This window comes from Tamandua tetradactyla, chromosome 7, assembly GCF_023851605.1.
Source record: "Tamandua tetradactyla isolate mTamTet1 chromosome 7, mTamTet1.pri, whole genome shotgun sequence".
NCBI classification, from domain to species: domain Eukaryota; kingdom Metazoa; phylum Chordata; class Mammalia; order Pilosa; family Myrmecophagidae; genus Tamandua; species Tamandua tetradactyla.
This window is the reverse complement of record NC_135333.1, coordinates 165,295,007-165,319,682: the sequence shown is the minus strand read 5'-3', so window position 1 is coordinate 165,319,682 and position 24,676 is coordinate 165,295,007. Positions and strand designations below refer to the sequence as shown.

The window sequence follows — 24,676 nt, the reverse complement described above, 5'->3', positions numbered from 1 at the left end:
TAATTCAGATCCCATATTGCATGTAATTGTCATTTTTCCTTTATTATAGTTTATTTTCTTGTAATCTGTGAAAATTCTTCAGTCTTTCTCTCTCATGGTCTTCTCACTTTTGAAGAGTGCTGACCAGTTATTTTGTAGAATGCCCCTTAATTTGGGTAAGTCTAATGCTTTCTCATGGTTGAATTGAGGTTATACATTGTTGGCAGGAATACCACAGAAGTCCATCCCATCAGGGGTACATGATGTCCATGTCTTTATATTGGTGATGGTAACTTTGATCATTTGGTTAAAGTGTTGTCTGCCAGGTTCTTCACTATAGTTACTGTTTTACTTTCCCTTTGTGTCTTGTACTTTCTTAATAGCTTTGGAAGCTAGAGCTATTGTGATGTTTAGGCTTTGAAATTGTTTCTGAAACATCTAATTTGGGTTTCAGGATCTACATAAGAAGATAATTACTCAGTTCCAAAGGCATCACCAGCTACATCCCCTTTCACCAGATCAGGAGGACTGCATGTACTGGTACAACTTTCTGGCCCATCACATGGCCAGTGCCAATATGCACAAAGTAAGATGACCCATTTAAGTATTCTTTTATTTCACTTTCTTTTTGTCCTATGATTTGAATTTTTTTATTATTAAAAATGCTTTTAATTGGATCATAGTCTATATAAATATTTTTGGTTCTGTTACTGTTTTCCCCTATTGTGATTTAAAAAGATACCTTAGGAATTACAATGAATGAACCTCCAAAAAATTCATTCTCTTCTTAATGATAGTTTCCCTTTATGGGTAGTATGATTTGTTTTTAAGCTTTGAGAGGAAGTGGAGGGCAGAAAAGTTTATTTCTGTATTTATTGAGGGCCTATTAACGACTGGTATTATTTTCCATTATGAGGATATAGCATAGGCACAAAGTCCCCTGTCCCTTCGAGCTTGCACTCTGGTGCGGGGGTGGGGTGGGGAGGCAAACGATAAACAAATGTGTAATATGTCAGGGGGGTAGAAGGTACTCAGAAGTAAAAACCAGATTAAGGAGATGGATTTGATGTGTGCTTGCTGATGGATTTGATATGTGTTTCGGTTTACTAAAGCTGCCAGAATGCAATATACCAGTAGTAGATTGGCTTTTACAAAGGGAATTTATTAAGTTAAAAGTTAAAATTCTAGGCCGTGAAAATGTCAAAATTAAGGCACCAACAGGAACATACCTTCCCGGAGGAAAGGCAGCTGGCATCCAGAGTTCTGTCACGTGGCAGTATCTGCTGTCTTCTCCCAGCTTCTGGTTTCATATGGCTTTCTCAGCTCCTATGGGTCCTTCCTGCACATAAAGTGCTTCAGAAAAGGATTAAGACCCACCTTGAATTGCCTGGGTCACATCTCCATGGAAACAACGTAATCAAAAGGTCCCACTCCCAACAAATCTGTTCCCATAAGAATGGATTAGAAGAACATGGCTTTTCTGGGGTACAAAACAGTTTCAAGTCAGTATAATATGTATTAGGAGGAAAAGAGAAGAATCAAAATGACTCTAACCCTGAGCAATGGAAAGAATGGAGTTTCTGTGAACTGAGAGAGGAACTGTTTTTTATTTGAAAGTGGGTCAGGGCACTTAAGTAGTTGCTTTGAACATACTAAGTCTGATATATCTATTAAGACATCTGAGTAGAAATAATGAGTAGGTGTTAGGTATATGAATTTGGATTTCAGAGGAAAGCTGTGGATTAAAGAAAAAAATTTGGGATTGTCAGCATCTACAAATATTTGATGTCATGACTACCAACTAAGTATTCAAAAAGCTAACATTTTGGAAAATCATATAAGCGTTCAGTAATTTTTCTATGCTTAGGTATGTTTGGTCACAAAAATGAAGTACTGCTTTGTAACCTGCTTTTTTTCACCTTGCAAATTAGAATTTAAGTTTAATAATCTACATTGGAATGATGGTATTCCAGTAAATATGTGTGCCCTAATTTACTTAAGCTCTAACTATTGAAAATTGAGATTGTTTTAAGTTTTTTGCCCTTGGGATGCTGTAGTAAACATTCTTGTTAATTTTTACAGTGATAAAATTTCCTTAGAAAATTTTTAGAGATGGAATTATATATATTTTGATATATATAATAATGTAGAAGGATCCAGTTTCTTCTTTTTAACATTTTTTTAACTTTCTTATTGTACAGTATAACATATATACAAAGCAAAGAAATAAAAAAGCAATAATTTTCAAAGCACTCTTAACAGGTAATTATAGGACAGATCCCAGAGTTTGTCATGGGCTACCATACTGTCTTCTCCGATTTTTTTCCTTCTAGTTGCTCCAGAATATAAAAGGCTAGAATGCTTAAATATTTTTTTTATCATCACAGTCGACTTTTTTTCCTTCTTTTTTTTGTGAAAAATAACATATATTCCGAAAAGCAATAAATTTCAAAGCACATCCCCACAATTAGTTGTAGAACATATTTCAGAAGACCTGGGTTACAATTCTACAATTTTAGGTTTTTACTTCTAGCTACTCTAAGATACTGGACACTAAAAGAGATATCAATTTAATGATTCAGCATTCATATTCATTTGTTAAATCCTGTCTTCACTGTATAATTCCACCATCACCTTTGATCTTTCTATCCCTCTCTTTAGGGGTGTTTGGGCTATGACCTTTCTAACTTTTTCATACTGGAAGAGTCTGTCACTAATATGGGGTAGGGAGATGGAACTATCTGATGTTCTGGAGAGGCTGGGCCCTCTGGGTTTCATGATTTATCTGGACCAGGGACCCATCTGGGGGTTGTAGGTTTCTGGAAGATCTCTAGTGCATGGAACCCTTGTGGAATCTTATGTATTTCCCTAGGTATTTGTGGTAGTTAGGTTCAGGTGTCAGCTTGGCCAGGTGAAGGTGCCTAGTTCTTTTGCTGTGGAAATAAGCCAATAGCATGTGAACCTCATCTGTTGCTGATTACATCTGCAGTCGGCTAGGAGGCGTGCCTACTGCAATGAATGATGTTTGATTTAATTGGCTGGAAGCTTAAATGAGAGAGGTCAGCGTAGCACAGCATATCTCATTTTAGCATTTGCAGCTCAGCCCAGGCCTTTGGACATGCAGAAAGGAATCACCCCCGGGAAAGTTGTTGGAACCCAGTGGCTGGAGAGAAGGCCAGCAGAGATTGCTCTGTGCCTTCCCATGTAAGAAAGAACCTCATTTGAAAGTTAGCTGCCTTTGCTCTGAAGATCTATGCATTTTTAACTAAATAAATCCCCTTTTATTAAAAGCCAGTCCATCTCTGGTGTGTTGCATTCTGGCAGCTTTGGTAGACTACAACAGTGTTCTTTAGGATTTTTAACCTTTTTTTTAAAATTTAAATATAATAGTTTATTTTCATTGGAAAAATTAGGAAAAAAACTGCAAAGAAGAAAATGAAGACCACAACCATTGCTAATGCCTTTTTAAAAGCCATTTCCTCTATTTTATCAATAATTCATCTATTTAATATTTATTGAATTCTTTATAAGATTCTTTTTTTTTACATGGGCAGGCATCGGAAATCGAACCCGGGTCCTCTGGCATGGCAGGCAAGCATTCTTGCCTGCTGAGCCACCGTGGCCTGCCCATAAGATTCTTTTTTGAGCAGGGTTTTTTTTTCCTAAATAATTTCTTTTTTATTAGAGAAGTTGTAGATTCAAAGAAAAATCATGCAGAAAATACAGAGTTCTCATATGCTCAACCCTCCCATTATTAATACCTTGCATTAGTTTGGTACTTTTGTTTCAGTTGATGAAGGAATATAGCTGTCATATTAGCTGTAATCTATAGTTTACACTGGAGTTCACTTTGTTGTATAGTCTTATGTTTGCTTAATTTTTATTCTAATGACATATAGATAACCTAAAATTTCCTGTTTTAGCCACATTTCATATGTATAACTTAGTGCTGTTAATTGCATTCACAGTGTTGTGCTGCTGTCACCCCATCCCAGCGCTCATGCTCTTGTACATGGTTTTCTCGATTTTGCTGCTCACATCACCATCTTAGTATTTAAATCTAACAGGAGCATAGTAAAATAGAGTTTAATAACCTGCTTTTTTTCACTTAATTGTATTTCATGGTCATCTTTCCGTTTATATAGATTGACATAATTTTTAGAGCTATATACTATTTCATTGTATAGCTGTATTGTAATTGACCAGTTGGTAGATAATTAGATTGTTTAAGAGTACTCATCTGATTGTTTTCTTAGGATACTTTTTTTTCTGTATTAGAGAAGTTATCGGTTTATAGAACAATCATGTCCACATCCCACCCTGTTATTAACACCTTGTACTGGTGTGGAACACCTGTTGATGGCACATTTTCATAATTGTACTATTTCCATAGTCTGTGATTTACCTTAGAGTTCACTGTTTGTAGTGTGGTTCCATGGATTTTTTAAATTTTTTTATTTTTTTATTAACGGAAAGAAAAAAAAAGAAATTAACACAACATTTAGAAATCATACCATTCTACATATGCACTCAGTAATTCTTAACATCATCACATAGATTCATGATCATCGTTTCTTAGTACATTTGCATCGGTTTAGAGGAACTAGCAACACAACAGAAAAAGATATAAAATGTTAATATAGAGAAAAGAAATAAAAGTATTAATAATAGAAAAAAAATAAAGAAAAAGAAAAAACAAAACAAAACAAAAAATAACCCTATAGCTCATATTGCAGCTTCATTCAGTGTTTTAACATGATTACTTTACAATTAGGTTTTATTGTGCTGTCCGTTTTTGAGTTTTTGTATCTAGTCCTGTTGCACAGTCTGTATCCCTTCAGCTTCAATTACCCATTGTCTTACCCTGTTTCTAATTCCTGTTGGACTCTGTTACCAATGACGTATTTCAAGTTTATTCTCGAATGTCCGTTCACATCAGTGGGACCATACAGTATTTGTCCTTTAGTTTTTGGCTGGATTCACTCAGCATAATATTCTCTAGGTCCATCCATGTTATTACATGGTTCATAAGTTTATCCTGTCTTAAAGCTGCATAGTATTCCATCGTATGTATATACCACAGTTTGTTTAGCCACTCTTCTGTTGATGGACATTTTGGCTGTTTCCATCTCTTTGCAATTGTAAATAACGCTGCTATAAACATTGGTGTGCAAATGTCCGTTTGTGTCTTTGCCCTTAAGTCCTTTGAGTAGATACCTAGCAATGGTATTGCTGGGTCGTATGGCAATTCTATATTCAGCTTTTTGAGGAACCGCCAAACTGCCTTCCACAGTGGTTGCACCATTTGACATTCCCACCAACAGTGGATAAGTGTGCCTCTTTCTCCGCATCCTCTCCAGCACTTGTCATTTTCTGTTTTGTTGATAATGGCCATTCTGGTGGGTGTGAGATGATATCTCACTGTGGTTTTGATTTGCATTTCTCTAATGGCCAGGGACATTGAGCATCTCTTCATGTGCCTTTTGGCCATTTGTATTTCCTCTTCTGGTAGGTGTCTGTTCAAGTCTTTTTCCCATTTTGTAATTGGGTTGGCTGTCTTTTTGTTGTTGAGTTGAACAATCTCTTTATAAATTCTGGATACTAGACCTTTATCTGATATGTCATTTCCAAATATTATGTCCCATTGTGTAGGCTGTCTTTCTACTTTCTTGATGAAGTTCTTTGATGCACAAAAGTGTTTAATTTTGAGGAGCTCCCATTTATTTATTTCTTTCTTCAGTGCTCTTGCTTTAGGTTTAAGGTACATAAAACCGCCTCCAGTTGTAAGATTTAGAAGATATCTCCCTACATTTTCCTCTAACTGTTTTATGGTCTTAGACCTAATGTTTAGATCTTTGATCCATTTTGAGTTAACTTTTGTATAAGGTGTGAGATACGGATCTTCTTTCATTCTTTTACATATGGATATCCAGTTCTCTAGGCACCATTTATTGAAGAGACTGTTCTGTCCCAGGTGAGTTGGCTTGACTGCCTTCTCAAAGATCAAATGTCCATAGATGAGAGGGTCTATATCTGAGCACTCTATTCGATTCCATTGGTCGATATATCTATCTTTATGTCAATACCATGCTGTTTTGACCACTGTGGCTTCATAATATGCCTTAAAGTCCGGCATCGCTAGACCTCCAGCTTTGTTTTTTTTCCTCAAGATGTTTTTAGCAATTCGGGGCACCCTGCCCTTCCAGATAAATTTGCTTATTGGTTTTTCTAATTCTGAAAAATAAGTTGTTGGGATTTTGATTGGTATTGCATTGAATCTGTAGATCAGTTTAGATAGGATTGACATCTAAATTATATTTAGTCTTCCAATCCATGAACACGGTATGCCCTTCCATCTATTTAGGTCTTCTGTGATTTCTTTTAGCAGTTTTTTGTAGTTTTCTTTATATAGGTTTTTTGTCTCTTTGGTTAAATTTATTCCTAGGTATTTTATTCTTTTAGTTGCGATTGTAAATGGGATTCGTTTCTTGATTTCCCCCTCAGCTTGTTCATTACTGGTGTATAAAAAAGCTACAGATTTTTGAATGTTGATCTTGTAGCCTGCTACTTTGCTGTACTCATTTATTAGCTCTAGTAATTTTGTTGTGGATTTTTCTGGGTTTTCTACGTATAGTATCATATCGTCTGCAAACAGTGATAGTTTTACTTCTTCCTTTCCAATTTTGATGCCTTGTATTTCTTTTTCTTGTCTAATTGCTCTGGCTAGAACTTCCAACACAATGTTGAATAATAGTGGTGATAGTGGACATCCTTGTCTTGTTCCTGATCTTAGGGGGAAAGTTTTCAATTTTTCCCCATTGAGGATGATATTAGCTGTGGGTTTTTCATATATTCCCTCTATCATTTTAAGGAAGTTCCCTTGTATTCCTATCTTTTGAAGTGTTTTCAACAGGAAAGGATGTTGAATCTTGTCAAATGCCTTCTCTGCATCAATTGAGATGATCATGTGATTTTTCTGCTTTGATTTGTTGATGTGGTGTATTACATTAATTGATTTTCTTATGTTGAACCATCCTTGCATAGCTGGGAGGAATCCTACTTGGTCATGATGTATAATTCTTTTAATGTGTTGTTGGATACGATTTGCTAGAATTTTATTGAGGATTTTTGCATCTATATTCATTAGAGAGATTGGTCTGTAGTTTTCTTTTTTTGTAATATCTTTGCCTGGTTTTGGTATGAGGGTGATGTTGGCTTCATAGAATGAATTAGGTAGTTTTCCCTCCACTTTGATTTTTTTGAAGAGTTTGAGCAGAGTTGGTACTAATTCTTTCTGGAATGTTTGATAGAATTCACATGTGAAGCTGTCTGGTCCTGGACTTTTCTTTTTAGGGAGCTTTTGAATGACTAATTCAATCTCTTTACTTGTGATTGGTTTGTTGAGGTCATCTATTTCTTCTTGAGTCAAAGTTGGTTTTTCATGTCTTTCCAGGAACCCATCCATTTCATCTAAATTGTTGTATTTATTAGTGTAAAGTTGTTCATAGTATCCTGTTATTACCTCCTTTATTTCTGTGAGGTCAGTAGTTATGTCTCCTCTTCCATTTCTGATCTTATTTATTTGCATCCTCTCTCTTCTTCTTTTTGTCAATCTTGCTAAGGGCCCATCAATCTTATTGATTTTCTCATAGAACCAACTTCTGGTCTTATTGATTTTCTCTATTGTTTTCATGTTTTCAATTTCATTTATTTCTGCTCTAATCTCTGTTATTTCTTTCCTTTTGCTTGCTTTGGGATTAGTTTGCTGTTCTTTCTCCATTTCTTCCAAGTGGACAGTTAATTCCTGCATTTTTGCCTTTTCTTCTTTTCTGATATAGGCATTTAGGGCAATAAACTTCCCTCTTAGCACTGCCTTTGCTGCGTCCCATAAGTTTTGATATGTTGTGTCTTCATTTTCATTCGCCTCTAGGTATTTACTAATTTCTCTTGCAATTTCTTCTTTGACCCACTTGTTGTTTAAGAGTGTGCTGTTGAGCCTCCATGTGTTTGTGAATTTTCTGGCACTTCGCCTATTATTGATTTCCAACTTCATTCCTTCATGATCCGAGAAAGTGTTGTGTATGATTTCAATCGTTTTAAATTTGTTAAGACTTGCTTTGTGACCCAGCATATGGTCTATCTTTGAGAATGATCCATGAGCACTTGAAAAAAAGGTGTATCCTGCTGTTGTGGGATGTAATGTCCTATAAATGTCTGTTAAGTCAAGTTCATTTATAGTAATATTCAGGTTCTCTATTTCTTTATTGATCCTCTGTGTAGATGTTCTGTCCGTTGATGAGAGTGGTGAATTGAAGTCTCCAACTATTATGGTATATGAGTCTATTTCCCTTTTCAGTGTTTGCAGTATATTCCTCACATATTTTGGGGCATTCTGGTTCGGTGCGTAAATATTTATGATTGTTATGTCTTCTTGTTTAATTGTTCCTTTTATTAGTAGATAGTGTCCTTCTTTGTCTCTTTTAACTGTTTTACATTTGAAGTCCAATTTGTTGGATATTAGTCTAGCCACTCCTGCTCTTTTCTGGTTGTTATTTGCATGAAATATCTTTTCCCAACCTTTCACTTTCAACCTATGTTTATCTTTGGGTCTAAGATGTGTTTCCTGTAGACAGCATATAGAAGGATCCTGTTTTTTAATCCATTCTGCCAGTCTATGTCTTTTGATTGGGGAATTCAGTCCATTAACATTTAGAGTTATTACTGTTTGGATAATATTTTCCTCTACCATTTTGCCTTTTGTATTATATATATCGTATCTGACTCTCCTTCTTTCTACACTCTTCTCCATGCCTCTCTCTTCTGTCTTTTTGTATCTGACACTAGTGCTCCCTTTAGTATTTCTTGCAGAGCTGGTCTCTTGGTCACAAATTCTCTCAGTGACTTTTTGTCTGAAAATGTTTTAATTTCGCCCTCATTTTTGAAGGACAGTTTTGCTGGATATAGGAGTCTTGGTTGGCAGTTTTTCTCTTTTAGTAACTTAAATATATCATCCCACTGTCTTCTAGCTTCCATGGTTTCTGCTGAGAAATCTACACATAGTCTTATTGGGTTTCCCTTGTATGTGATGGATTGCTTCTCTCTCGCTGCTTTCAAGATCCTCTCTTTCTCTTTGACCTCTGACATTCTAAGTAGTAAGTGTCTTGGGGAACGCCTATTTGGGTCTAATCTCTTTGGGGTGCACTGCACTTCTTGGATCTGTAATTTTAGGTCTTTCATAAGAGTTGGGAAATTTTCAGTGATAATTTCTTCCATTAGTTTTTTCCTCCTTTTCCCTTCTCTTCTCCTTCTGGACACCCACAACACGTATATTTGTGCGGTTCACATTGTCCTTGAGTTCCCTGATACCCTGTTCAAATTTTTCCATTCTTTTCCAGATAGTTTCTGTTTCTTTTTGGAATTCAGATGTTCCATCCTCCAAATCACTAATTCTATCTTCTGTCTCTTTAAATCTGTCATTGTAGGTATCCATTGTTTTTTCCATCTTTTCTACTTTATCCTTCACTTCCATAAGCTCTGTGATTTGTGTTTTCAGTTTTTCTATTTCTTCTTTTTGATCAGCCCATGTCTTCTTCATGTCCTCCCTCAATTTACGATTTCGTTTTTGAAGCGGTTTTCCATTTCTGTTCGTATATTCAGCATTAGTTGTTTCAGCTCCTGTATCTCATTTGAACTATTGGTTTGTTCCTTTGACTGGGGCATATTTTCAATTTTCTGAACGTGATCCGTTATCTTCTGTTGGCGTCTGGGCATTTAGTCAGATTTCCCTGGGTGTTGGACCCCACATGTTGAAAGATTTTTCTGTGAAATCTCTGGGTTCTGTTTTTCTTATCCTGCCCAGTAGGTGGCGCTCGTGGCACACGTTTGTCTATGGGTTCCACCAGTGAAAGTTGCTGTTGGTCCTTTAACTTTGGAAGATTCTCACTGTAGGGGAGGTTCGGCAGCCGAAGCGTCTTGGAAGAGTGCCAGCCGGCCCGGGGTTCCGAACGCGGGGAGTGTCGCCGGCTGCCGCATCACGGGAGAGCGTCCGGCTGAATTACCTAGTCGGCCCAGGGCACCAAGCGGGAGGGTGTCAGCTGTCGCAGCCCGGGAGAGTGCACTGTTCCCAGCCGGACCGGGGAATCACGTGTTTGGAAGGGACCCCCCGGTCACTGTTCTCCGCCGTCTTGGGATTTCCGACCCAACTCTCTCAGTTGGTCCGGGGGGCCTCGTGTGGTGGGGGCGCCAGCCGCCGCGGCCCAAGGGGACCGCCTGTCCAATTCTGCCAGCTGGCCTGGGAAGGAGGAAGGGAGGGACTCAGGCCGCTTGCCGTCCCGCCCAGGAAAGCCCGCGTCCCTCGGTGATCTCACTGGAGCTGGTTCTCCCAGACAGTCAGCCGTTCCAGGATGGGGTACGCCGTCCCTTTGATCTCCGTCGTGGCTCCGGGAGCTGCTCTGTATTGTCTCCACTCCCCCAGTAGCTGTTCTGGAGGAGGAAAGGTGAGGGTGGCAAGGCTGTCGAGGCTGGTGGCGGAGGAGCCGGTGAAGGCGGAAGAGGGCACCGTGGTGGTTGGAGAGCCGCCGGAGCAGGAGGCGGAAGAGGGGAAGAGGAGGGCGGGCGGGTCGGCTGCTGCGGGCGTGGGCCTCCATGGATTTTTAAAATTTTTTACTATATATTCAGTCTAACGTTTCCCCTTTTAATCACATTCAGATGTATATATTTCAGCACTATTAATTACGTTCACAATGTTGTGACACCATCACCACCATCCATTACCAAAATATTTCCATCATTCCAGAATAGGAGACCTGTACAATTTAACCCTTAACTTCCTATCCCCTATTCCCACCCTGTCCCCTAGTAACCTGTATTCTAGATTCTTACTCTCTGAATTTGCTTATTCTGATTATTTAAAATCTGTTAGGTCACACAACGTTTGTCCTTTTGTGTCTGGTGTATTTCACTCAACATCATGTCTTCAAGTTTCATTCATGTTGTCAAGGATACCTTCTTTTAAGTGGATTTCTGGGTCAAATTGTATATATAGTTTAAATTTTAATACATATTGCTAAACTGCCCACCAAAAAGAGTGTGAAAAGTTTTCATCACTACCAACATGTGATAGTGCTCATATCCTCTATTCCCACCTAATATTCTTATTATCATTCTTTTTAGTCTTTAGAAAGCTGATATAAAAAAATGGCAAATCCTTGTTTTTGAATGTTGGTGAAGTTTTCAGCCATATGTACTTTCATTTTGTGAACTGGCTTTCATCTGTTGTCTTTACGTATTTAAGAAATTGTTTTAAGTGCAGCTTTTCTTCTTTTTATGCATATATGTGTATGTTTGGTATGCTGTATGGTGGGTGTCATATTTCATTCTTTTTCCGTATGACTGTGCTGTTATTGCAGTACCATTTGTTGATCTTCTTTGGCAGGGGGAAGTGCATTGGTGAGATGCAGTTTTATTGAGTTATATTCACACCCCATAACAAAGCATCTGGATTTATATCACATAATGCCTTTTTTTTTTTTTTTTTAACATGGGCAGGCACCGGGAATCAAACCCGGGTCCTCTGGCACAGCAGGCAAGCATTCTTGCCTGCTGAGCCACTGTGGCCCGCCCAATGCCTATTTTTTAAATTGTTGTATTTATCTTTTTCTTGTAGTTACTGGATTCTCCCTGAAGTATTTTAAGCCATCATTTGTTATATATGTTGCAAATATTTTTTTCTAGTTTTTGTCTTTTAACTTGTTTATATTGTTTTTTAGTATGTTGAACATTTGAATTTTTATGTAGTCAAATATACCACTATTTTTCCTTTTGATGTTTTCCTTTGGCATCATGTTTACACCCAAGACTAAAAAAATATTTACCTGTATTATCTAGTACTTAAAAATTTTTTCTTTTTTATATTTACATTTTTAGTCTATTTGACGTTCATTTTGAGTTAACGTGTGAGGTCCATTTAACGATTCTTTGGAACTAGAATCATTAGTTATGTGTTCTTTTTTTACTAGCTCTCTGCATCCTTATAGGTATCTGCTTAGTTTCTCTCAGGAATGTTAGCATAATGAAATTACACATTAAATTCTTTGGTTTCTTGAAAGTGCTGCTGATCTTACTTTTTTTACTTTTAAAGGAACTTTGTGCTTTAATGTTTTCTCTGGATTGGATTAAAGCAAAAACAGAACTTGTAGGCCCTGCCCATCTGATTCATGAATTTGTGGCATACAGACATATATTAGATGAAAAGGTATGTATTAATATGAAAAATAAGTGCCTGGCGGACATCTTATTTTGACATTTAATTCTAGGTATAATATAGAAATAAGAAGAATAGAAGAGGTGAAGAGAAATTTCCTCATTTTAATCCTTGGTTATTAAAATTATTTTGCTTCATAGCCTCCTTACTAGTTTCTTTCTATCTGGTGTCCTGGGAATGTAGATAGGTTGAAGTTTGAGAGTTGGGGAGGTATGGTGTTCAGTGGTTTTTAAACAAAAGAATGTGAAGAAAGTAGTACTTTGACAATGAGATTTTTACCTTATTCTTTCAAACTCAGTATATATTACCTAACGGTTGGTTCTTCAATTTTAGTTCATATAGAGAATATCTCATTTAAGTCTATAAAGTGACAAGATGACAGCAACAGAAAAATGTCAGCTCTTGGCTCGAGTTATGTTTCTAAGAGATTTCAGTTTGTTCACAGGATTGCACAGTCTGTGAGAATTTTCAGGAGTTTTTATCTTTAAATGGACACCTTCTTGGACGACAGCCATTCCCTAACATTGTACAGCTGGGTCTCTGTGAACCGGAGTCTTCAGAAGTTTATCGGCAAGCTAAGCTGCAGGCCAAGCAAGAGGTCGATAATGGAATGCTTTACCTGGAATGGTTGTAAGTAGGTTAGGAGAAAAACCAAAGGGAGCTGAGCACTATGTTATCATTTTTCAGGTAGGGCATAAATTCACTCCAGGAAAATTTACCTAGTTTGGTTAGGGCTGTAACTTTTAATAAGTGTTCTTACTTATTGACCCGTTCCAAAGAAGTAAGCATAGGGAAAATAATTATATTTTCATAGTCCTTACCAATAGATGCTTGCCTGTAAGGCATTTTAACAAGTCCATTGCTTACCTTTATTGCAATAGACTAAAGGTGAAGAGCATGGGCTTTGGAGTCAAAGACATGGGTTTCAGTCTCAGTTCTAAAACCCAATAGTTTGTGATCTTAAATAAGTTACACGTTACTCCTTTCTTATTTGTAAAATGATGATAACAATCCTTTGAGTTAAATACTATTCTTATGAAGATTTAAATGAGATTATCACTTTGCCTTAACTGTCAGCCCTAAAATTAGACATTTATTAAATACTGAGTTCTTCTGTTTCCTGAAAGAGGTTGTTCATTCTTGCTCCTTCAATTACTGTAAAAAGGAAAGATTAAATTGCTGTCTTTTTAATATCCCTTATATGTTTTGCTCCTATATGTTATTCCATTTAATCTACAAAAATTTACAAAGTAGATAGTATTTGCCCTGTTTTACAAATGTGAAAATTGAGGCACAGAGAGTTTGGGACTTGACTAGGCTCATATTGCATGCTGAATGTGATTCAAATCCTGGGTTTGTTAAATTTATTTTCCATGTTGTTTCCATATGCCGTATTTCTATTATAACTTGAAATATTAGGTATGAGTGTTAATTTTTTCACATGGATAATTTCATGTAAATTGACTCCAGATTGCTATCTGTAATCTTTATGATCCTTGGCCCTCTTTCCAAATAAGCTAGATTGTCATAGGTGATTCCCTTAGTTCAGTTTTTTTTTTTTTAACATGGGCAGGCACTGGGAATCGAACCCGGGTCCTCTGGCATGGAGGCAAGCATCCTTACCTGCTGAGCCACCGTGGCCTGCCCCTTAATTCAGTTTTAACTAACATTTGAGCTTCTGTAACTTGGGTTAATCTGGAGGTAGTATCTGAGAGTTGTTTTGTTTTTAACTTAATTGAATGTGTTAATTTTTTATTGGTTTCATTTTTATTTTGAAAGTAATACATATTCCTGATTTAAAAAAAAAAGCAATTTTAGAGGAATGTAAAATGACCTTTTTTCCTCCCTCACCTTTCTACTTCCCAGAGTTAACCATTGTTGAGCACTCTGTTGGCAAGTGGAAGTTCACTGTCCCTGGCAGGTGCCATAACTCATCGAGACTAGGTTAGATATACATTCCCGAGTGTCCCTTGTTTACCCATATCAGCATTTGCCACACATTAGGGTGGTGATCTGTTTACTTGTTTTTCTCCCATCCTTGTCCATTAGATTACATTATATAGTGTAAAATAGTTTGGAAGTTAGACAAACAGACTGGCTGTAGATTGTCTGGGTGCAGTTTTCAGCTCTGCTGTTTATTAGTTGTGTATTGTTAGTTTTTCAACTTTTCTTGACTTAGCAGTGCTATTTTATATGCAATAAATTTAAGTTGTTATTAAGAATAGTGTTAGCAATTGCCTAATCCAGACAGTTAGTATTTAATAGAAGCTTTAGAAGATTGAATGTACTCATGTTTTAGTTAGTGGCTGAAGTAGAATCTTAATACTTGGTCTGATAAGCAAATGGGCATGGGTTTAGTTCTTGTTCTCTGAATTTTTCGGTTTTTTAAATATTTTCTTGCTGTTTCTTTTCGCTCATTGTATCAATAGCATTTCAACGTGGGATGTTCTCTCATAGAAAGATTAAGTTATCCGTAGCTGTATTTTTTTTAGCTGAGCTTGACCAGTCCATATTCAAAGAATGCTTTATTTTAGTACTAGAAAGCTTTTCTTCCCTTATTGTAAAAAAATTTAGGTTCATAGAAGATTAAATTTAATTGATTTTCAACTTCGAGAGAAATCATTTGTTCTTTATTCATTTGTTCATTTATTGTTCATGATGTATATTTTGGCCATCGACCTATGTATATACCCATCATTATGATAAAGTCACAGTGTGACAAGTCTTGAGCTATTTCTGGCCTATTGAGTAGGCCAAGGGAAAAAGAGAGTATTTTAAAAAGTGAACTTTTTGAATCTTGCCAATAACTTATCTATTCTTCTCCCAGGTTTTTAATTACTCTCCTTCTTATATTTTAGTATTTTTTTTTTTTTTTTTTTTTTTTTTGCTCTCTTTTAGTAAATTGTAATGCTTTTGGGGAACTGTCTAATTCTTATTAACCTTTGTGTTTCCTTTGATCATTTAGTCTGTTTTGTGTGTGGTTAGCTTTTTAAAGAATAACAACAGTGGCATCTTTATTTTCCAGGAGCTATTTAGGGAAGCTATCATTATTTTCATTTTGCATACAAAGAAATGAAAACTTACTAGGTTCAGAATTTTGCCTGAGTTTGCACACCTGATAAGTAGGGGAAGAGGAGTTGGTTCTTAGATCCTGACTCCAACCTTTTGACTCTTAAAATAAGCACAATTCTGTGTACATTTCTTCTTGTATTTCTACACAAAGTCTTGACTGAGGTGCACCTATGTGAAATTCTAACACGCTTACAATATTTCTCCTGTTTTAAGTACATATTAAATTCCTTTACCCTTTAGCCCATGAGAAGTGATTTAATACCTATATTGGTATGACAGTAGCTATTCAGTAGATTAAGATATGAATAAAATGACATTGCTTTATCTTTTTTCCTCTATGTTTGAATAATTGTAGTTTGAGAAGCAGTTTTAAAGTGCATCATTGTAATGGGTGTAGTGTCATACTTTATTTAGGAAATGAACTTCAGTTTACTTTTGGTTTCTTTCCTTTTAAAAGAGATGGGGATTTTTTGAGGGATATCCTTAAATAATGTTTTCTTTGCATATATTATCATTATTAATGTATCAAAAGAAAATAGAGGATGGGCCACTGTGGCTCAGCAGGCAAGAATGCGTGCCTGCTATGCCCGAGGACCCAGGTTCGATTCCTGGTGCCTGCCCATGTAAAAAAAAAAAAGAAAATAGAAAGTGTTATGTACTTGATTAACTAGATTTTTTCCAACCCTTGACATTTGTATGAAATGACAAATGATAGATAGGTTGCTCAATAAGGGTGACATTATTTTTTTCTTCAGGTGTTTTGTGCTCTGTTATTTACATGTTGACATTTTAATTTTTAAGAATTTTGTAGTTTTGGAAAAATGACTCGAAGTTAAAAAAAAGTTTACTGTCTTTCATTCCTTTTTTTTTTTTAACTGAAAGAAAATAATTACTTTTGCTTTCATTTATTGAATTTCTGTTCATTTTTTCCTTGTATTTAGAAACAAAAAAAACATCAAGAATCTTTCCCGCTTAGTTGTCCACCCCCATACAGATGCTGTTTACCATGCCTGTTTTTCTGAGGATGGTCAGAGAATAGCTTCTTGTGGAGCTGATAAAACCTTACAGGTAAAATTTATCTCTTTAGAAAAACTGAAAGAGCATCTACTTCACTGTGCAGATTAGAATATATTTAAATCCTAAAATTTAAAAATATTGCACCTTGGATATAGGAGAGAAATTGAAAGTTCCTGAATGTTTTATGAAAACTTTCTCTAGAGATTTCTAAATAAGCCTGTGTGTTTTTTTTTCCATAATTCTAAACTTGCTATGACATGTAGAAATGCCTTGTACCCTGCCACTCAAGTTATCTATCATCTATGTGCCAGCTAAGGGTAATGAGAAAATAATGATTCTGAAAAGATATAAGACTTCAAAGTACAATGACCAGGGTTTTGATTAAAAAAAAAAACAAAAAGCCAAAAACAGTGATTAAATATCTGTTTTAATGAAAGCCTCAGGTATGGATTACTGCTGTAAATAGAAATTGGATTAGATTATTTCCTAAGGTCCTTTAAGGGATTTTCTTTTAGTTCTCATTTGTTTTAAGAAAACATGAATGAACACTTTTCTTTAAATTCATGCTCTACCTTTTGACTTTGAAGGAAACAGGATCAAATGAGTTAATATTTTAATATTTTGGGTAGTTTTAATCTTTGCAAAATTATGACTGCATACCTTATTTCTATATCTATACACCTTACAGTTTATTAGTTTTGACTCTGAGTCCCTCAAAGAAAGGATATTGAATGAAACATTTTCTATTTAATTGTTAAGAGTTTGCCATATATTCTCTACAAATGAAGTTATACTTAAACATTTAACAATGGCTAGTTATCTATTTTTGTTGACATACAGCTTCTCAGTTTTAGTGTGTCTTTGCCAATGTCCATTTCCATTGTGCAAGGTAACACTGATTAAAATCTTTTAATTATTATTTTATTTTTTGGGTACATGGGCCAGTAATTGAACCTGGGTTTCCCGCATGGCAGGCAAGCATTCTACCATGGAACCAGCTGTGCATCCTCATTAAGATCACTTAAAGAAAGTTTTTATTGAATAGTGGCCCATGGTTAAGTGGTTTAAAGTGAAAAGATTCTATTGTTGCTTGTTCAGGTATTCAAAACTGAAACAGGAGAGAAGCTTCTAGAAATCAAGGCTCATGAGGATGAAGTGCTTTGCTGTGCGTTCTCTACAGATGGCAGATTTATAGCAACCTGCTCAGTGGATAGAAAAGTGAAGGTAAAAAAAATAATTTCCTTTTAAGGTGTAGTCACAGAATTCATTTTCTTTTTCCATAATAGAGGGACCAGGGTACGTGAGGACTAGAGTGAAAGGACTCTTGTCTACTGACCTACTTGTTTGGGGCACATCACTCTTATCCTTTGTAAGTTAACATTGTCTGAAAGTTCGTTATTTTTAAGCAGGTAGTAGGAAGAATGTTTAACTTAATGAATTTTCCTACAATTTATGGATGAGTCTGTGGGTTAATTATCAGTTTAAATGTTTGAATGCATTATAATCAGAGTTTTATTGCACAAATTATTGTCTGACACTGGATTCCTATTATAAAAATATGATTTGTAAAATACAACTCAAATTTATTTTCCTTAATGAACTGGCCTTTATTCAGTACAAACTCTGGGTGAAAAACAAGATCTGGGTTAGTGGTCTAAAAAATAAACAGAGGGAAAAAATAAACCAAGGGTAATTTATATATTTGTTAATGATTCTTTCTTGTCTCTTGTCCCTAAATTTGGATTTTAGCTAAGCATTTGTACTAACATGACATTTAAAAGAAACTGAAGACTTGAGGGCTGTTTTATCAGTGATACATCAAGGGCCAACCTCATTTCAGGCCTTTTTCAAAGAAGTTATAGAGTGTTGAACCTGGCTAGGAAGAATTCAATAGTTGGGAGCAAGAAAGTAGGTCTGGGGGTTTTCCTGGAGTCTTCACCCACTTGAAGAGGGCGATGGGTATCCAGGCTAAATTGAGACCTTTGTAAAAATCTACTTCTTGATAGATAAGACTCTTTAGGGGACGTAAGAACCGCCCAACTAATTCATTCTGTAGCCTCTACTTTGAGTCATATTTGGAATTGGCTTCTTTGGACAACTCCAAAGTTAGAACAGATTCTTTGAACTTTGCATTCGTGAGTAACTGCTTGGCGCTTCCTCGGTATCCAGAAGTTTAGGCCATAGCAAGTTCTTCTGTAGTTTTAGTTGTGTTGACATTTCTGCTAGAGCTTTGGTTTTCTGCTTTTTACTGTGAAAATTTTAGTATTTCTTAATGAAGTGTATTCAAAATAAAATAGGGAATATTTATGTGCCCTTCTTTGTTTACTGGGAGCTGCCTGGAATAAAGGAAATAATCCTGGGTTTCTGTTTACTAAGAAGTCAAAATATAAGGTGAGAGGCAGAAACACCTATTAAAGAACTTCAAAATTAATGTTTCGATAAGATACCAAGAAAATGCTGTGAGGGGAAGGGAAATTAGTATTTCTAAAAAGCCAAAATCCCTGTGAAGGTGCATTAGGTCATTTATTTCTTTTGTTTGTTGCTATGTAGAACAAACCACTTAATTTTCTTCCATAATAACTAAATGATGATAATTACTTTTTACTGAGAACATAACATTGTTCAAGGCTCTGTGCTATGTACTTTCTTATATTATTAATTCCTTACTTCAACTTGCAAAGTCAGTATTGATCCCATTTTACAGATTGGGAAATAGATTCAGAGATGAAGTTACTTGCTCAGGCTAACATTAACTGGTGGATCAAGGGTTGAAATCTAGCTTTCTCTCAGACTCTAAAACCTTTATTTTTTTTCATTGAGTTATCTGTCCTTACTTATTTATATGGTATCTTAAGTCTACAGAACCCTTAACATACCTTAATCTCGTTTGATTCTTTGAATTGTATATAAGCATATATATCTTAGCCTCATCTCGGTTAAGTTAAAGACTTGATCAGGGACACACAAATCCTAAGGGGTAGAACCAGGTCTTGGATTTAATCCTCCCAATTTGAAGTCCGTTATTCCAGCCCCTTTATAGTATTTTTCTGCCTGCTGTCATTTCATATGTCCTGAACATAAGAAATCTTTCCCTTGAAGAATGTTTTATTGAGATTCCGATTATGCTATATATTGATAAAAATATGTAGACTTGCAGGTAGATTTTTAAAAGAGTACCCTGACAAAATACTGTCCCATTTCAGGGGAGGAAAGGTATGTTACCATCATGTCAAATTGGGAGAAGCATGCCGTGACAGGATAGATAGCACAAAGTGACACACAGTTGCTTTGCTCTTCTGTTCTGCCTTGGAAATTGAAGAGTAGCTGCCAATTTTGTTTTCTCTTTTCTGTTTAGATTTGGAATTCTATGACTGGGGAACTAGTACGTACCTATGATGAACACTTAGAGCAAGTCAATTGCTGCCATTTCACCAACAACAGTCATCACCTTCTGTTAGCCACTGGGTCAAGTGACTACTTTCTCAAAGTAAGTGTGAATAAGAATTATATAAATAGATTTGAATTAGGCACATCAAAACAGCTTCTTTGATTTTCTCATATCTTATTAATCGGGGTTTTTTTGGTTGTAAATAGTGAAAACTTTCATATTAGCTTAAGCAAAGAAAAAAAGAAACTAGCTCAGATAAATGAAAAGTCTAGAGGGAGTGTGACTTCAGGCATAGCTGAATTCATATGGTTATACTACATTCTCAGGCTCTAACTCCTTCCCCATCTCTCAACTCTGCTTTCCTCTTTGTTGGTTCAGGCATATGCTCTCTGGGTGGCAGGAAATATGGCCACCCACAGCTCCAGGTTTATGTGGGTTTTGCAGTTCAAAATCACAGAGAAAAGATACCTGCTCTATCCTAGATCCCTTAGATCTAATTTCAGGGAAGATTCTAATTGACGCTGTTTGGGCTAAATGCTCATTGCTAAATAACCGCAGTGGCCAGGAGGATGGAATCCTTGGATTGGCCAAGGGTCCTGTTTTAGTTGCTAATGCTGCCAGAATACAGTATACCAATGGCTTTTACATTGGGGATTTATTAATTTACAAATTTACAGTTCTAAGGCCTTAAAAATGTCCAACCCTAGGCATTCAGAGAAAGACTTCTTGACTCTGAAGAAAATTCTGTGTCTGTCACATGGGAAGGCACATGGCTGGTGTCTGCTGGTCCTTGTTCCCGGTTCTGTTGCTTCCAGCTTCTGATTCCAGTGACTTCCTCTCTAAGCGTCTGTAGCTCCTGACTTAGCTGCTACAGAGCAAAACTCTGGATTTCATCCCTTAGCTTAGCATCTCATGGAAAGGCACATGGTGACATTTGCTGGGCTTTGGTTCCTGTCTGTCATCTGTTGGCTCTCTCAACTCCTGCGTCTCCTATGTCTTCTGCATTTCCAAAAATCTGCATCTAAGCTTTCTCCTGATTGGCTATCCAAGCATCTCTGTTGGTGCTCCAAGAGACTCCAAAATGTATATGTCTGTCTTTCTCTAAAATGTTTCTCCTCTTAAAGGACTCCGGTAAACTAATTAAGACCCACTGTAACTGGGCAGACTTCTCCATCTGATCAAAAGGTCACACCTACAATTGGGTGTATCACATCTCCATGGAAACAACCTAATCAAAAGATCACACCCTACAATATTGAATCAGGAATAGAAGAACAAGGTTTTTCTGGGGGTAATAACATTTTCAAATCAGTCCAGGTCCCAGATCTAGCCCTAGGGCGGTGGAATGCATGAGGTGAGGTCAGCTTCACTTGAATCACAAGTAGAGCTTGGTCCAAAAGAGAGGTTTAGATATCAGAAGAAAAAGGGAAAAGAGATGCTGGTGGGAAAAAATAAAAAATAGATATCCTTTCCATTTATGTTTAATCATATTTTTAGTTACAAATTATAAAGATTATATCTGTTTCTTTCTTAAGTGGTATTCTGAAGATAGATGAAAATTTCTGGGATCCAAGAAATATCTACTAACTTCTTTTGAATTATTTTGCATTTTGTTTTGAACCTTTCTTTCTTTGCTGTCATACTGGGACAGTGTATTTTTTGGGAGAGAGTGGGTAAAACATTTTAATCTGGAGAACCTATAGACTCTGTGTGCTTTGATATTTAAATAAACTTTTTTTAAAAAAAAATTTTAATTTTAGAATGTATTGAAATTGTATTGGAAATTGCCCCCTTACTTTTTTTTTATTAATTAAAAAAAGAATTACAAGAAAGAAACACAAACATTCCCAACACATGCTCATTCCGCTTTACACGTACACTCAGCAATTCACAATATCATCACATAGTTGCATATTCATCATCATGATCATTTCCCAGAACATTTGCATCAATTCAGAAAAAGAAATAAAAAGACAACAGAAAAATAAAACAAAAACAGAAAAAAAAATTTTACATACCATACCCCTTACCTCTCCCTCTCATTGATCACTAACATTTCAAACTAAATTTATTTTAACATTTGTTCCCTCTATTATTTATTTTTATTCCATATGTTCTACTCATCTGTCGACAAGGTAGATAAAAGGAGCATCAGACACAAGGTTTTCACAATCACAGTCACATTGTGAAAGCTCTATCATTATACAGTCATCATCAAGAAACATGGCTACTGGAACACAGCTCTACATTTTCAGGCAGTTCTCTCCAGCCTCTCCATTACATCTTGGATGATAAGGTGATATCTACTTAATGCGTAAGAGTAACCTCCAGGATAACCTCTCAACTCTGGAATCTCTCAGCCATTGACACTTTTGTCTCATTTCACTCTTTCCCCTTTTGTTCGAGAGGATTTTCTCAATCCGTTGATGCTGGGTCTCAGCTCATTCTAGAGTTTTCCTCAATCCCTTGATGCTGAATCTCAGCTCATTCTGGGATTTCTGTCCCACATTGCCAGGAAGATCCACAGCCCTGGGAGTCATGTCCCACGTAGACGGGGGAGGGTGGTGAGTTTGCTTGCTGTGTTGGCTGGAGCCCTGTTACTTTTTGTGAAGTAAAACTTTTTTTCTTCAGAAGAAAACTTACATAGAAGCTCAGTGTATAAAACAGATAAAGTCAGTTATTTGCTGTGGTTGAAGTGGGGATGTTGACCTGCATTTCTGCTCTCTCTCTCATTCCCTCTCTTATCTCTTCTTCTTAGTGCCCTACAGGCATGTTTATGGAACTTTTAGAGACCTTTAGAACTCAATTTGAAACATTGGATTGTACCAAAATTACAGATTAGTGTAACATAACATTATCCCAATATTATAGCACATCAAAATAAAAAAGACTGTTGTACTATGTATGAATAATTTTGGATACTTCTTTTTAACATTTTGTAGGTTAAGGAAATTTGTATTTCCTCCTTTTAAATATAGACAGAAACTTCTAAGATGTGTGGGGTGGAGTTGTTGGTTAGTCAGCGATTTTAGTTAAGGACAAGTTTTACTTTAAGCCTGCCATATCAGATCTGCATTACCATGAGGTCTATCAGAAAGCATTTCTTGTATTCTTAAACTGAGAAAAGCCAATAAAAATATGTGAATTTGAAGTGCTTTCGTGTGGCTTGGTCTGTCTGAAGAACTGAGCTTACCTAGGGCTTGGATGAAGAAACCAAGGATGACAATGGACTTGGGAAAGACTTAACTCACTTACTGACCATTTCCTAAAGGCTGTTGAAGTTCTTAGATTTCTATCAAGATTAACTTTTAGGAATAAATTATTTCTTCTAATGTGTTTAATTGAGTTGGTATAAGTCATCACAGATGATTTTAGCCCCTTTTATTTGTATTTTTTATACTTTTCAAACATACCCAAAAATAGAATAAGAACTATCATGTTATCCATCATCCAGCTTCAACAGTTATCAGCATTTACCAATCTTACTTTATTTCTCCCCGCTTCCACACCTTTTTTTGGCTAGAGTATTTTAAAGCAAATCCAAGACATCATGTCATTTCACTCACAATACTTCAGCATGCATCTTTGAGGATTTAAACATAAGTAATATTCTATTATCACACCTTGCATAATTAACAGTAATTTCCTAATATCCCTGGTCTGTATTTCTTTTCCTCAGGAGTTTAGAAAAATATTTGTTTTTTTTCTGTAGGTTTGTTGGAATCAGAATTCAAACTTCATGTGACATTTGGTTTTGTCTCTTAAGTCTCTTTTTTTGGCTATTTTTTTCTTTAAACTTTTTTTTTTTGAAGTAATTTCAAAGTTACAGAACAGTTGTAGAAATGAACAAACCCTATCCAGAGAACTTCAACATACCCCTCTGCTCCCAGATATCCACATCCACCAATTTTAATATTTTGGCACATATGCTGTATCATTCTATCCATCTGTCTGTCTTTCTATCAATTCTCTAAACATTGGAGAATAGTGCGTTTCCTAAAAAACAAAGATACTGACTTATGTAACCATCTTAAGTGAGAATATCTTTTCTCTTTTTGCATTAAAATCCTGTGTTTTATTCAGAGTCTCCTTAGAACTCCAGTCAGCATATTTAAACTTTTTAAATGTAATTTTATTGATATATATTCACATACCTTATAATCATCCAATGTGTACAATCAATGGTTTATGGTTATCATCATACAGCTGTGCATTCATCATCACAGTTGATTTTTTTTTTAAACTTTTTAATTGTATAGTATAACATATATACAAAGCAAAGAAACAAAAAAGCAATAGTTTTCAAAACACTCTTCAACAAGTAGTTACAGGACAGATCCCACAGTTTGTCATGGGCTACCATACTGTCCTTTCAGATTTTTTTCCTTCTAGCTGCTCCAGAATATAGGAGGCTAGAATGCTTAAATATTTTTTATCATCACAGTTGACTTTTTTTCCTTCTTTTTTTTTTGTGAAAAATGACATATATACAAAAAAGCTATAAATTTCAAAGCACAGCACCACAATTAGTTGTAGAACGTATTTCAGAGTTTGACGTGGGTTACAATTTCACAATTTTAGGTTTTTACTTCTAGCTGCTCTAAAATACTGGAGACTAAAAGAGATATCAATTTAATGATTCAGCATTCATATTCATTTGTTAAATCCTATCATCTCTGTACAACTCCACCATCATCTTTGATCATTCCATCCCTTTCTATAGAGGTGTTTGGGCTATGACAATTCTAACTTTCTTAGATTGGAAAGGTCTGTCACTAATATAGGGGAGGGAGACAGAACTATCTGATATTCTGGTGAGGCTGGGCTAGGTTTCAGGACTTATCTGGACCAGAGACCCATCTGGAGGTTGTACGTTTCTGGAAAGTTACTCTAGTGCATAAAACCCTTGTGGAATCTTAAATATTGCCCTAGGTGTTCATAAGGATTGGCTGGAATGG

At 36.0% G+C, this 24,676-nt stretch overlaps 1 protein-coding gene across 11 annotated transcripts in view; it reads left to right on the top strand.

Moving 5' to 3' along the window:
* The window catches only part of APAF1 (apoptotic peptidase activating factor 1), a 165,545-nt gene that overhangs the window by 21,893 nt on the left and 118,976 nt on the right, over positions 1-24,676 (top strand). For 10 of the 11 annotated variants that reach the window (XR_013155879.1, XM_077111652.1, XM_077111650.1 and 7 more), the window contains exons 10-15: positions 434-565; positions 12,119-12,232; positions 12,687-12,871; positions 16,255-16,381; positions 17,429-17,554; positions 19,686-19,817. Coding sequence is in view for 9 of the 11 variants with exons in the window: in XM_077111652.1 (XP_076967767.1) it covers positions 434-565; positions 12,119-12,232; positions 12,687-12,871; positions 16,255-16,381; positions 17,429-17,554; positions 19,686-19,817 (816 nt within the window). In the remaining 2 variants the exon portion in view is untranslated. Of the gene's footprint in view, positions 1-433; positions 566-12,118; positions 12,233-12,686; positions 12,929-16,254; positions 16,382-17,428; positions 17,555-19,685; positions 19,818-24,676 lie in introns of those variants that run through there. The other variant, XR_013155880.1, reaches the window with a different exon arrangement.